General features: G+C 40.9%; 1 protein-coding gene across 1 annotated transcript in view; it reads right to left on the reverse strand.

Annotated features, from left to right (window-relative positions):
* PTPRQ (protein tyrosine phosphatase receptor type Q) overlaps nucleotides 1–15805 on the reverse strand; it is a 1724016-nt gene that overhangs the window by 1040568 nt on the left and 667643 nt on the right. Inside the window, exon 27 of the mRNA XM_085652983.1 lies at nucleotides 4243–4415. Coding sequence (XP_085509109.1) covers nucleotides 4243–4415 — 173 coding nt within the window. The remainder of the gene's footprint in view (nucleotides 1–4242; nucleotides 4416–15805) is intronic.

The raw sequence follows: 15805 nt of genomic DNA on the forward strand, positions 1-15805 counted from the left end.
CTTATACATTTATACCCAAGGAATATATATACTCCGGAAACATTCTAGAGTGTCAGTATATACATCCATATAATACTGGACATTGTTGCACCTCCTAGTGCATTTTAAATTCAGAATACAACTATGACCTACGAAATCAAATTGTTGAACTACGCATCCATTCACTATGCACTTTACAGTCTATGCAAAGTCTAAAAACGTCACTGTTACCATGATAAAAGCAGATCAATTGTGTTCACCTTGGGATTTCGCTGGTCTCACGCTCATGCATATGAACGATATACAAGTCCACAACAACAACTTAAAATACATCCTAATAAGAACAGGGGAACATTTGTGCACGTTTTTCCACAACAAAATGTCCACAAGCGCCACTATATGCTGTTGGTCAGGCACAGTTCAAGCACCCATACATCAAACAGACATTACACCAAACAGGGTGTGAAGTGAAACATGCCGACATTTGCATTAGAAAATGTGAAATACACGGCGCATTCCCAGGCAGCTACAAAAGACAGTGGTATGGTATTTTGATCCTAGTGCATTAGGTCAAAAGACGCATACAGATACAATGCCACTCCCATGAAGTACTTTCAGTTTCACTTTCTTGAATCAGAATACGACTGCTTATCTGACTAGAGAGCCGTGCCGGGGTGATAAACATTTTGAGAAAAAAAATGTAAGGAGGTGCACAAAATCTTAAATAGTATCATACTTTGAACATATGCGTGGACGTGTACTTACTTTCTTTTAAAAGCAGACAGGCTTTCAAAAGACACAAAATTATTTCACCAAAATATTTGTGTGAACCATGTGTAACAGTACAGCATAAGTCAAAACACTTTCTACTGCTAACATCTTTTAGTAACAGTATCAGAAATTTTAGATGTCTATAACACAATTAACAGACTGTATGAATCATTAGTTAGACGTTAAAAGTTATATTCGCTATATCAACTCATTATATTACACCACTACTAAACATATTTTACATTAACACCAAAAATCTATTCATTTTAGCAAAAACTATATTAATACTACGTGGTATTAATCTTGACAGTAGACATACATTTAAAATAGAACCTGCATATCTGTCAAAATATCTCAAGGCAATTGTAACACTTAATATTTGTGGCCTGTATGGTTAGTTATTAAGACCATACTCTGTAAGTAAAAGCGAAAAGATAAACCCCATATTCACCATAAAGTTAACTAAACATTTTGCAAACTTTAATTGTAATTACTATTAACTTAAAAACTCGAAAAACCAGCTATCCATTCTTTACACCATACACTCAATCCACAGACCTGAAGGAGACCACAGAGGCTTCACACAAACACGGCATCCATTGATATGCGAGGAAAATTAGAGACAAATGGCATAGAGAAGACCAACATACTCAATACAGATCACCCAACGAAATTGATATAAAAAGTTAATGGTATTTGTACCTGCTTACAGGGGACTAACTAGTCAAAATGCACAATGTAAATGTTTGGGTTCCAGAAATGGATTATGCTTTCTCCCAATGGCCTATATTATATGTTTTGGGTGTTTTGATTGTCAGTTCTTCTGCTGCCATTGTTTGGTACAACCATGAAATGAGTATTTACTTATTTTTTAAATTGTGCATAGTTTTGTATTAGACACGGATGGGTAGGATGGACATGGCCTTTAGATAGCAGCATGTATGATTTTCTTTACACACCAGTGGGGGGATAAATAAAATAAATGGGATAAACTGACCCAGGTCAGCCTTAGCCAGTCCCAGGATTTAATCCAGCAGCAATCTGAATTTTGTCACTTGTAGTTTTCCTTTCAGGTTCTATAAATAAAGGCCTTTAAGTCACAGACTATGGTAGCTCATAAATAAATAAATAAACAGATCTGTTTGGAGGTAATTTATACCATGGAGCCATATGCTGTATCTTGTTTTACGATGCTTTTCATGCATCTCTATTTAGTATGTATCACATTTACATTATTAAAACATGTAGAACCCTCAACCTATCCGCTGTCAAGTGGCCCATCCAGGCATGGTTTTTAGGTCGAGCCTGAAGGCAGTGTGTCTATGTGTCTAAAAAAAAGAACTCGAAAAAGGGACATCTAGTAGCCCGCCCATAGCTTACCATTTGATGGCATTATTGTCACTCTTCTTTGCTGTTTTCTAATTCTGCAGCAAGTGCGAGGCCTCGCTGCTTTTCTTTCTGTTGCTCATGGACGAAGTACAGATTGATTTATCTTAATTAGTGTCCATCTGCTGCTCGTCCTGTGATTTAGATACTATTTCTTCCTTTTTTTGTTAGAATGTTTATATAGCACAAACGCAACCCAATCTGACCTGACCAGAATGTAATGGAGCGCTTTCCATGAGCACCAGTTACATTACACAAGTTCACATTCATGTGTTTTAGGCACGGGAGATTAAGTGATTCGTCCAAAATCACAGGATATTGAGTCGATGCTGAGACTTAAACCTGGCTCCACAGTTCCAAAGTCTGCAGCTCTGTCAGCAACAGTTTTCGGATCATACGTGCTGTAGTCTCCGTGCTGGAGTTTCAACCTATGCTAGTCTCTGTGTCATGCTTGTAGTATGTGTCCCAGACATACCTTTGGATTTTCCTGACTGGCCATATTGACTGTCACAAAGAATGAGGCATCCGGGTCATACTTGCCCTCAGCTCGCAACAACTCTGCCTGGGCATGGAATATCCACTTGGTTGGAACGCTGCCCTTCCACTTCTTTAGTAAGTAATATGCAACTCTCTCATCAGAAATTGTTACGTTGCAGTCAACAGACACTCAGCTGCTTTTCAGTGGAATCACCTTTGTTGCAGGTCATTAGTACTCATTTTAAGCTGGTCATTCAGCTTTTGACCCATGGGCTCCATAAAAGGCATTATTGCACTGCAGGGGGTAGAGGCTTGGCAGCTCTAGCACCCATCTCCCACAAGCCCAGGCATAAATGAATAGCATCACCAGTGCACAGAATCACATGTGTAATGTGGACAAAGGCACTAGTATGCCTCGTAAAACAGTTGCTTGTCATAACCTTTGTAATCTTTATTAACCAATCTCTGCTGTAATTCGCGTATGCAGATGACAGATACTCATTTGTTTTAATAGGCCCATGCATCGAGAAATAAAGTTGCCTTGTGGTGGCTCTGTTACACTCACGTTATAGACTCAGGCCCACTATCAACTGGTAGGTATCCCTTTCATCCAGTGGCGGATTAGAACCTGCTGCTATAAATGTTCAATACAACATTTTCACATGTTTTCATCATCCAGAGCATGTGTCTATGCCACTCCACTCTGGCCACTACACTCTACAATACTCTACAACACTCCACTCTAAACCACTTCATGCCACTCCACTTTACGACACTCCATTCAACGCCACTCCACTCTGCGACAGTCTATGCCACTCAACTCTACGACACCCTACTCCACTCCACTCTAGGCCACTACACTCTACGACACTATATGACACTCCAATCGACACCACTCCACTCTACGACACGCCATTCGACACCACTCCACTCTGCGACAGTCTACGCCACTCCACTCAATGACACTTTACACCACTCCATGTTATGCCACTCCACTCCACAACACTCTAGGCCACTCTACTATACTGTATACCACTGTACTCCATACAACTCTCTTCTACATCACTAACTTTTAGCCATGCTGAATAGCAGTCATGCTGGTGTATGACATGGCTAAAACACATTGCAAAAAGCAATAGCTCTTGAATAGGGGAGACCTATTAGCTTTGCCAGTGCTTGTTTTTTTTATACCTGGTACATGTGGTCCTTCTCCAGATTGGTAAACTGAATCAGCAAGTACCAGAATGTAAAGTTAAAAAAACGCTAGATAAACTGCATACCCCAAACATGAGATAACTTTGGAACTCGGCAAGATTATGATTTTGGACTTAAGGTTGCTGCAATCCACAAAAAAAGCAAAGAAAACAGGACTTGATTGGGAGTAAAGAGAGATATACAGCCCCGATGGCACCTCCCATAATTACCACCCCCACATCCCTTCGCCATTATACACCGCTGAGGTCTGCAGGAAGCAATTCAAAGCTTCACCCACTTCTCAGAGGTGGAACCAGCAAGAGTTGAAGAAGTACTCCTAAAGCCGAACTAATGCGCAAGGAGATGCGGTGGGAAACTCATCACCGGCTGTTTAGAAGAGGAACAAACAGGATGTTACAAGAGGATTCCCAGTACCTTGGCTGCATCTGTGAGAATTGTGTTTTCAATGGCGGCTCCTGTCTCTGTGACAGATGCTTTCACCCGGTATTGAGTGATGATTCCGTTTGGCTGCTGGGGTCTTCTCCACTCAATGACTATGAAGTTGGCTTCTGTTTGCTTCACTTTTAAATCAGACACAGAGCTTGGAGCTTGGGAAGAAAGAGTTGAATATTAATCTTTTGATCTGAAATCTAAGTTCTCTAACGTTTGTACTATGTTCAGAAATAATTCACAAATATCTTCATAAGTATTTAAAGAACAGTACACAAGTATCTAGTAAGCATTAAATGACAATAACTGGTTCTCAAATTAAATCTATGCTATCGTACAAGCCATATTTCAGATATACAAACAGTGCAAAAAAGAATAACACCAAAAGACTAAATGTTACTGAGACATGGCTTTCCAGTTCTTTGCTTTACTTTTGCAAATTATTGTTATCAGGTGTGCCACAGTGAACCAAGATCACAACTCCTACATTGTAATCATTTGATAAATGAAAGTTCAAGACTCGCATACCATACCTGACGACTGGACCCAACATGAGTGTGACTCTCGGTTAACCTTGGTTTAACAGACATCTTTATTACCCATGCAGTGACAGAGCCACACTATATTTTGGAGAAAGTGAAACTATAAGTCCCATAAATGCGTAGTGCGGCTAGCTTAACACTAGCACTACCTGAGAGGCACACTCATAAAGCAGATGATAGCCATGCCTTTAGCGTCCAATTGACATAGAGTCATCTGGCTAGCCTGGGTGTACCCATAGCTCAAATTCACACTAACACTATTTGCATTGTAGGGTGAAATGTCAGTGCTAAACTTAATGACTTGATTACCTACAAGTAATCCACATTACTCCTGAGGCCATCTTCCATGTCCCTTTCCTTGCTCTATGAGGAAAGTATCCCTCCATGACAGGCATTTGTTTAGCCTTCCCTATCTACTAAGATTGAATCGTCCCTTACCCATCATCCATTATTCTGCCTGATGCTCCAAAGCCTTCCTGTAATCTCAAGTTCCTCCCAAATGGTCAAAGGCCATTAAATCAGGGGGGAGACGATCTCAAGGAATGGGAGGAGGAAGATGGTCTAATGAATAAAGAAGAATACCAGTAAGTATTCTAATCATTACTTCCTGTTACCCCTTTCTTACTTAATGAGTAACTACCTAAGCCAACAGAAAATGGCTGCTGACTATGATACATGTTAATAAAACAGTGTATTTGAGTCAAGTTTGAAGCAGGACCATAACTACATTTTTACTCACACACATTTGTTCAACAAATTTAAAAACATGAAAGCATAACTTTTGAAACCAAAATATAAATAATTTCCTGAGTTTAAATGCAATCTTTAATGTGGAATAAAGGTAGCAGGAACTGACTAGGAAGCTGTCTTGTTGATTTCGACCTCAGATGCCCCTTACGCTCTGCTCATGAAGCCTAAGAGAGCAAACTCTAGGGTTCAATCCCCTTCTTGCAGAACCAAAATGCACAAACCTAAAATTACTGTAAGAAATTAGGTTGTTGGATGAATGGGAAGTTAAACCTGTTCAAGCAACAACCACAATCCCCGTAAGAGTGAACCACAAAAGTCACAAAATTAACTTGTGCTTAACCCTCTGATGGCTTGGCACAAAAGTAGTCAGGCTTTGCTTAAAGACAATGTGTTAAGTATTTATGCAGCACACAAACAGTAATAAAGTAAAAACACAACAAAAGACAAATCCCAAACCAATTAAAAAAAGAGTACATTTTATTAAAGTACTTGACACCAAAATAACACAAATCAATAGAACCGGAGTAATGAATTTCGACATTTTATGGAAAATAGGTCAAGAGGGCCAAGTCCAACAATTACAGCATTGGAAATCTGCTGTTCTCCTGGCATAAATAGACATAGCACTGTGTACACTTAGTGTGTACATAATCTGCTTCTCTGGAGATCTTGAATCCATAGAAAAGAATGAAGAGTAATTGTCTGATACAAATTCTGTTTAGATCGTACTTATCACACATTCAAACTTCAGCCTCAATATGAGTACCATCTCATCTGAAAATGTTTTAAAATATGGTGGAAAACAACTCTAAGAATCCAATTCTTCAAAACATGTGGCAGAAGTAATAGATGTCAAGAAGAGGACTTTGAGAGTAAGGCTTTGATAGCAGCCCGCTTAACCATGAAGTTGCAACTGCAAAATCAATTAAAAACAAATTGTACCAGAAAGTCAAAATTCAAGGTTTTATCGCAGTCCCAAATACAAACCCCTTTTTGCTGACACCAGTTTTCATGCACCCACAGGACGGTAAAATCTCCTGAGAGGTGGCTGGAAGGAGAGGGATTCTCAGAGGCATGAGATAGTTTGCTATGAATAACTCATTTTACTGACATCTGCCTGAGAAGAGGAAACAATGGCATTAATGTCCAAAAACTGGCAATGAGAATGACCTATGCTTTAATTGACAACTCTGAAGAAAGACAGAGGTAAAGTGAAAGTGTACAACAGACTTCTCAGCCACTGACAATGAAGAGTGTCATCTGTCCTGAAATCTTGAGCAAAATAGTGTTATATTTCCAAGTTAGACCCATGTAGTGAAGCAGCTTATTTCTTACATTGTCCTCACAACATTTTCAACGGTGACCTTTTGCACATATTTGTGTGCACAAAAATGTTGGATTCGTTTCCCTGAAACTAAACTTGTTTACACGTCTTGCTTTGCACAACATTATAACAACGCCCTGAACATCATGTACAAGATTTCGTTTCATACTATGTACAAATGTCATATCTATCTTTATCCATGGGGAGACAGGGCTATCTAAATATCCATAACATCGCTAATCTATACGCCCCTTGCAAGGCTGCTTTCTATTATAAAAGAATAGATTAGCAGAAGAGGCCTTTCTGCTGATACCAAGGGTCCTTGCTTGTTGAGAAATCACCATGCAGCGGTCTGACATCTTGTGAGGGGTATCCAGTTTGTGACCAAGATGGGGTCCTTTGTTCTATACCATCATGTAATGAGGTTGGATCATCCCTTGGGGGGATTCTTGGCTTTACACAGACACACACTATATGTACACTTAGTGTGGGGTTCGCATCGTAGGAGTACGTTTGATTACTGCCTTGTTTAAATGCCTGCACATATACATTGTTTTAGCACCATGGTAGAACTATATCTACTATTTACACTTTTGGTGCTTGTAATCACGTTTATCTGCTTCTATCTATTAATCATTGCAGCACCTGTATTTTTTGCAAGATTAGTGTTGGTTCAATAAATGTATTGAATACGTGCCAATGTGTATTCTCTGTATATTTCTCTGAGAATAAGTGAGCACGAGTTACTGAGTGAAGGTTCGGTACTGCTTTCATGATCCCTGAGGGGTCAGGGTTGTAATTTTCAGTGGTTGCCAGAAACCATTCGCTCCCTGTTAGGTTAGGGGGCTTACGGTGGCACTGTGAGCTATTTGGTCCATGGGCCAACATATCTTGCGGGGGTGTCCGGAATCAGTCTTGACACCAAGCCCCTAGTTTATGTTGTCCAAACAATGCGCAGATCCTATGGATTAGCAGGAACTACACAATGGGGGAAGCAACACATTGTACTGGGAAGCAAAAAGGTCTAATATAGGAAAGTGAAACCTCACCCATACCTTCAAGAAGGCCCGAGGGGACAAAAGCCCAAACATGAAGGAAAGACCCTGCCAAGGGTATCTACCTGACAGTTTTCCCAACCTCATATATGAATGGTGTCGTAAGGGACTTAACATGTTTGCTTGCCTATTGGCCAATCTTGTAAATTAGGTGAAATAACCTCCTGGACTAGGTTTCACTTAGATGACTGATATAGTCCTTGCTTGTAATAATGTCCATTTGAAAAACAAATGCAGAATTCAACCATTGAGACTGAATAACTAGACAACTTGTCAAATCACTACCAATTTCTTCCACGTTGAAGAACAGTTCGCTTCTCACTTTAACCGGAACCCCTGAGTCTGACCAACCCCTTCTACTTCTATCTGTGTTGACTGTAACTGATTGGGTGGGTACACAGTGGAACTCCCAGAACTAGGCAATAAGGAATCAATTACCATTTCAGTTCCTTGATCATTGTAGAAAGAGTTAGTATGGGAGCCATGAGACTATCATAAAGAGGAAACCAAAACCTGAGGAAATAACAGACTAAAATCCACAAGCTTAGCCGAGCCCATATTATTAAGAGAAGGGTCACCTTGCAGCTGCAATCAAAAGAGAGCTGTTTCATTTTTTGCATTGGATAATTTGTACAAGCTAAGTTCTTAATTAGTTTGGTTTGTCTATTGTTAGAAAGGCCTTTCCCAGATCTGTTCAGAATCTGGTGCCAATATATTGTAGATCTTTTGATGGTGCCACGTGTAATTTGTCCCAATTCAGAAGAAAACCAAATTCCATTAAAAGAATGTACACTCTAGTCATATCTTTTCACACAAGGTCTTTGGATAGCACACAGACCAACCGATTACCCAAATAAGGATGGGCCATTCCACCCCCTCTGTACTCCGGTTAGAATTACATCCTTCTGCAGAATTGAGGCTTTGCCAGCTAAGTTTGATAGCAAGGAATCCAACTTCACCATTTGAGGAAATTCAGTATAAACACCTTCCAAGTCATAGAGTAATCTTGTCAATGTCTTCCCATTCTTTTTTAATCAGGCCCTTCATCAACATATAAATTGGCAAATTAGGGTTTTTATTTAGATTGAATTGCCAAAATAATCTAAATCCACCAGTAGTGCCGGGAGTCAGCTTCAATTCAGGAAACATCAGATTCTTTCATAAATAATCGATAATCTTGATGAATTATTTTGCCTGTAGTAATTAACTGGGTGTGTCTTCCAAAGGTGATTCCTAAAGCAGGTCAGAGGCTGAGGAAGAAACTCCTCTATGATTTTAATGGCTCTTGCACCCGAAGTAATATGACTTTTTCAATGTTTGAAAGGCATTTTGCATCTAATAAATACAAACCAACATTTTGGGATCACACATGGCTGTAAGGCATTGTCTGGTGAGCACCTGCCTGGGCAAGTAATGACCAGTCATAAAGCAAATGCTGCTCAATGTGGGCAACTTCTACTTTTCAAACATTTGCTCGCCATATGATAGCTGTGCTATCTGTTGAAATAAACTGTATTGTAGCTTGTGTTCTTCTAAAGGACAGCGCTCCCAATCAAAGCCCAAATGAAGTCGCAAGCAAGGATCAAAATATGCAGTCTACCGGCAAGTTTACATCTCTATGTAGGCTACTATAATCAATAAGTTGTTAAAGGTTAAGGCCTCCTCATTAATGGTCATGAAGTAAGCCTGGTGGGATATTGTTGTGTGCTGTGCAATGGTCTGATTGCAGCGCTATGCAAATTTAATGTTGCACTCATAAAAGGTTAGTTCCCATGAGTGTAAGCTGTTTTCCACAAAGGCACTTAGTTTGGATGACCTGCAGCCATAACATAGCATATGTGTTTGTAATATGCACGCTTAGACAGGAGAGTTTCTTGGTGCTGAACAACAGATGTTTACTTATACTCTGCTCATTGGTACTTATTTTATAAACCTCAGAAGGATGTAAGGCAGAGTGGACAAACTGGTTTTTGAACCTAAGATCCTGATGTCAAACATAGCTCCCTGCATTTGCTGCCTGTCAAACACAAACCCCTGCAGTGGGTGCTTTACGTCACTGAGTCCAATAAGCCACCAGAGTTGGCAGCCAATTAGAACAAACAAGCAGTGAGGAACTGGTGGTCTAATGAAACAAAACTTGTAGGGAACAGAACTACCAACATCCCAAACACAAAGATGAACTTAACTACATGGGATTATACCTATGTACAGCAGAGATCACAACAAGTTGTCAGGATTTCCATCAACTGCCAAGAGAGGCCACTGTCATCATCTGGTCATCCTTCACGAAAGATAGTAAATTATCTCTTGCTTGATGGAAATAGTATTAGTGCAGTGCAGGACAGTGAAATTTAAAAAGGAGTTGGAGACCCACTGTGAAGCAACCTATCTGTTCAAAGTTGCTTTAATATGTTTTTAATCGGATTGGCACAGAGATGGTGATTAAAGGCTGTTTCTCTCTTCTCCGACTCCTTTTTAAATTTCACTGTCCTGCACTGCACTAATACTATTTCCATCAAGCAAGAGATAATTTACTATCTTTCGTGATCACACTGATCAGCCACCTTTTGCTTCTCTCCTTCTGCGACTAGACTTTGTTTGTTCAGTTGCAATCTTATTGCTACACAATTTCCCTCAAGGATTTGAGGAAGAGTGGCTAAGATTGAAGGATGACCAGATGATGACACTGGCCTCTCTTGGCAGTTGATGGAAATCCTGACAACTTTTTGTGATCTCTGCTGTACATAGGTATAATCCCATGTAGTTAAGTTCATCTTTGTGTTTGGGATGTTGGTAGTTCTGTTCCCTACAAGTTTTGTTTCATTAGACCACCAGTTCCTCACTGTTTGTTTGTTATAGGTTTTGGGGATTGGAACTGTAGCTTGGTCGGTAAACTTTCCCTCAGACCCTTTTCTCCCTCCTGGAGTAGTGTATGAAGCTAATTAGAACAAGCAACCAGGTTTGCTATTTATTGGGCACTAGAGCACTGCATGAAGAATTGCAGCACGACATTGTGCAAACAATTTAAAATATTGCAGCACCAGCGTTAATAAGAGTCATCCAGAGAAGGAGGCTTTTCAATACCACGAGGTGAATTTTGATAAATTCTCTGCAAGCGCTAATTACAATCTAATTATTTTGTCATTTGGGTGTGAGTCTTATCTTTCCTGGTTTTATAATGACAATGCTAGGTTTTACTTAACGGGACTTCGATCTAATCTATTGCACTTTTTAGTAAGGGTGGGCGTAGTTGGCAGAGTACCACTACACATAAATCTGCAGAATTCACCAAAAACTCCTCTCCGCAACTCCGTTCCATGTGATCCCCAATAAAAACAGAACCCTCACATACCCTTAATAAAACAACAAGTAACTCTATCTTTACATGCAAAAATGCATAAAGTCATCTCACAAAAGTGAAAATGAAAAAAACAGCAAGCAGTGAGAGAGGTGATGATTTTGGTGTCCTCCCTAACCTAGGGAGAGAACCAAGCAGATGCCTTGAACACAAAGAGCACATCGTGCTGAACAATTTGGTGGTGGTCCCATCCTCCTAGGACCACCCCAAGCACAGTTATGGGCAAAAATACAATCTCAACCAAAGGCCCTGCAAAGCATTATGGAACGAGATTCTAGAGTGCAGTGAATATTATAGTATCCAATAGCAAAACATTCCTCAAGAGGCAGGCTCTCTGGCTCAGCTGAGAGCTAATACTATAATATTCACTGCACTCTAGAATCTCGCCCTATAATTCTTTGCTGGGCCTTTGGTTGACATTGTATTTTTGCCCATTACTTTGCGTGGGGTGGTCCTAGGAGGATGGGACCACCACAATCGTTGAGCATGATATGCTCTTTGTGTTCAAGGCATCTGTTTGGTCCTCCCCCTAGGTTAGGGGTGATCCCAAAATCATCATCTCTCTCATTGCCTGGTATTTTTCAGAGTTAACTTTTGTGAATTGGTTATATGCTTTTTAGCATATAAAGGGAAAAGTTGTTTTATCAATGGGTTGTGGGTGCCTAACTCTGCTACGTGGCGGAGTTGTAATTATTGCATGAATTCTGTGTTTTCAATATAATGCGTAGTTAACAAATCTGTAAAGCCTGGAGTTCATTGCCCAGAGTTACTTTTTTGTTGCTTTTCCTAGAAATGCAGCTTGGGGCTCAATGCTGACGAGGTGTCTGTGCAACAGAGTTGCTCAACAAAGCACAACGCACTTTATCATTTAAATGCTCATATTTTTATTGTATTCCATTTTCTACTCCTTCAAGATTAGAACTCATAAAGAGGAGTTTGCATGTTTGCAGAAGCTGGATAACTTGGAGCTCTGTGTGCGCGTGGTAAGCTTTGTATGCTTCACTCTGAAACTTAGAAACAAGTTATGGATCAGTGTAAGGCCTTTAGGCTTGTAGATTTCATTCTGGATCTCCCCATAGGGTTTGTTTTAGGTTGTGTTTTTTACTGTGTTTTAATTCTGATGATGATTTGTGTGATGTGTAATTAGCCTTATGATGATATTATATTTATAGAATGTCTTTTATTGTACTTTAATGGCTCAATGATGGCCAAATAAAGTTTGTTGACTGACTTAGTCATCCATTGATGATGTTATCTGCACTGCTTGTGATCAAATGGCTATTCTGCATGAAGCTCAGCCTTGCGCTATGACACAGATGAGAGCAAGCAGTGTCTAGCCTAGGATTACTCAAAGTACACCCACATTCCTAACATAGACAACTGTACAATTGTCATGTAAGTAATATGTGGGCTTCCATGTAATGCACAACTTATGCACAGGTATATCATACCCTATACTAATCAACCCCTCGCTTGCACCTGCGTTCACTTTGTGGTACGATTTAGCAGCGAGTCTGTAGATCTGGCTTTGTGTCAAAACCAAGGGGCAGATTTACAAGCCCCTTGCGAGACATTTACGTCGACGTTGCGTCACTTCTGTGACGCAGCGGCGGCGTAAACCATGCGCCATGTTGCGCCTTATTTACAACGTGACGCATCTAGGGAGATGCGTCACGTTGTAAAGCCCTGCGCTACATTAAACCTGCGTCAGGTTTAATGTATGCAGGGTGGGCGTTCCGTCGGAAAAAGCCTCGGAAAAGTGACGCATTGAAATCTACAAGATTTCACTGAGTCACTTTTCCGACGCTGCTGCATCAAAACCCTGCGCCTGCTTGAAGCAGGCGTAAGGCATGACGCAGCATGTTCGGTATGGGCAGCCCCTGAGCATTGCTGGAGTTGCGTCGTGCTTGCGACACGACTCCAGTAATGCGCCGCACTTATGCCATCAGATGCGTCACGCATCTGTTTTGCGCCATGATGCGCTGCATTGTAAATGCGGCGCATCTGTGGTGGCGCAAGGGTAAACTTGCGTGACGCATCTTTCCTGGCGGATCCCTGCTGATTTGCAGGGATGCGCCAGGAAACATAAATCTGCCCCCAAGTGTTTTTGTGGTATTCTTTCCCCTACACGTATAATTTTAGCTGTATAAAGTTCAAACAAACACTTGCTTTACATTAGAAACTGATCGTCAATGCTATTTGCTCTGCCTTGCTATGCATAGACATTCATGCAAACCTTTAGTAAACCAGAGCCAGAATGCGGTAGAGAACATGCAAAAGACTGTGAACACGATAATTATTAACAAATCTTGTTTTCTACATAAATAAATTAGACAAAATGTACACCCAGCAGACATACTACCAGGCAGAGATCCCTAGTGTTTTTTTTGCTAGGTAATCTTATCTCGAAATTATCTCATACAACTTCTACTATTTGAGCTTATTAAGGAGAAGCCAATCTGTTGTCATATGATTATCCCGCATAGAAAAAGTATACCATTATTAGATTTGTCAAAAGAATTCTCCTAAAAAACGAATAGGGCACATGTGTAGTGACAGTGGTAGTAACTCAATTTTGAGACAGGAAGTAGCTGAGGTCCTCCATGTAATGTACCATTGCAGACACACATTTTGCGTGCTTTCACAGTTCAAATGTTCTTTTGTACTGTTACCTCTATGCATTGTGTCTCTACAGACACACATATATTCAGTACTGTAGCTTTTTTATGTTTTACCACGGTAAACTATTTACATACACAGACACTGCCACCATATGGACACTCGCCATTTGTGCGCTACACAACACTGCAGCTTTCATGTACTTCATACATACACTCAGCACAGGCTTTTATTGCAGATGCTCTGCACAGCTCTACATTTATCATGTCATGTATTCTTCACAGGCAAACATACCCTCAGCACATTCACTAATCCCACATGTACTACACTTTACTGCTCTATCCCTGTATTGACTCCTTCCCAGGCACACATACAATTGGCGCAAAGTCACTCCTGCCTTGCACAGCACTCCACATCTACCTAATATTGGCCAAGGGTGTGTTAAGCACACAGCAGTGGAACTTTTAAAATAGTGAGTGAGCCTGTAGGCTTCACTCCAGTGACACGCGGTAAAAAGGACCTGTTCAATACTATTGATAACTACACTGTATGACGCCCCCAACCAATGCACTTGTGCTGCTTAAATCCTGGTGAAGGCAGAAGCTTTCCACCACTATAAGGGTAGCGCTTTGGGCATCCCTCCTCTTCCAACAAGACCACAATCCGGGAGACAGGCCTATCTCATGAAGCACACACATGATCTGTGTTAACCTATGACACAAAAATAAGTATTAGGGATTCAGACAATTGTAAATTTTGGCACTCATGGCAGGGGTACACATCTCCAACCATGCAGAGAACTTTTCCATCCCAACAGTACCCCCTAACAAACTCCTAACCTAGAGAGATTGGGTGGTCAGTTCGGTAAAACCAGCGGGAAGTCCATCAGCATTCCTGTGGCTCAATCCGGCTCTGTACTCCACTATAACTTCAAACCCTTGCAAAGAACTAGACCGTCTCAACAACTTGTGATTCTCTCCCTTCATAGACATGAACCATTTCAGTGGCTTATGATCTGTTTGCACCACAATCTTAGTGCCAGACAAATATGGTTGGAACTTATGCAAGGGCAACACTATAGTAAAGCACTTCTCAATAGCCACAGACTTCGTCTCCCTGGGTAGTAACCTCCTATTAATAAAGGCTACCGGATGCTCTCTATCTCTCTCATCAAGTTGAGCTAACACCGTTCCAACTCCTTCCATCTGTACAATAACAGGCTGACTGTAGTCAGGCACATTCAATACTGGTGCAGTGCATTGGGCCTTCTACAGATCATCAAATGCCTTTTGTCATTGTGCAATCCATATACATTTCACAGGCTGCTTCCTAGAGGTCAAAGCAGTCAATGAAGCAGCTTTACTATTATAGTTGGCCACAAAATGAGGTGAGTCCTAAAAATCCTCTGACTTCAGTCTGGGTGTAAGGCACCTCACAATACACCACAGGCTGAATCTTGGCATTCCACGGGCAGATCTTCTCATTCCCCCACCTCATGCCCAAGGTAAGCTACAGAGGACTGCCCCACCTGACAGTTTCCTTGATGGCTAGTTTTGCCTCCTGTATTCTGTCTAACGCCTGTTCCAGGTGTCTCAAGTGGTCCTTCCATTAATTGCTGAACACTGCAATATCATCGAAATAGGCCACTCAGAAGTCTTCCAACCCTGTGAGAACATGGTTCTCCAGGCTCTGAAAAGTGGCAGGAGCATTCTTCAATCCAAAGGACATCATCTTCAACTGATACAGCCCCTCTGCCATCTTCTCCTTAGCATTTGGTGCCAAAGCAATCTGCCAACATCCACTGGTCAGATCCAAGGTGATAAAGTAGTTTGCAGCACCCAACCGATCCACAAGCTCATCCACTCTGTAAAATGGACAGGCATTGGTTTTGGTTACTTCA

Source organism: Triturus cristatus, chromosome 4_1 (assembly GCF_964204655.1).
Source record: "Triturus cristatus chromosome 4_1, aTriCri1.1, whole genome shotgun sequence".
NCBI lineage: Eukaryota > Metazoa > Chordata > Amphibia > Caudata > Salamandridae > Triturus > Triturus cristatus.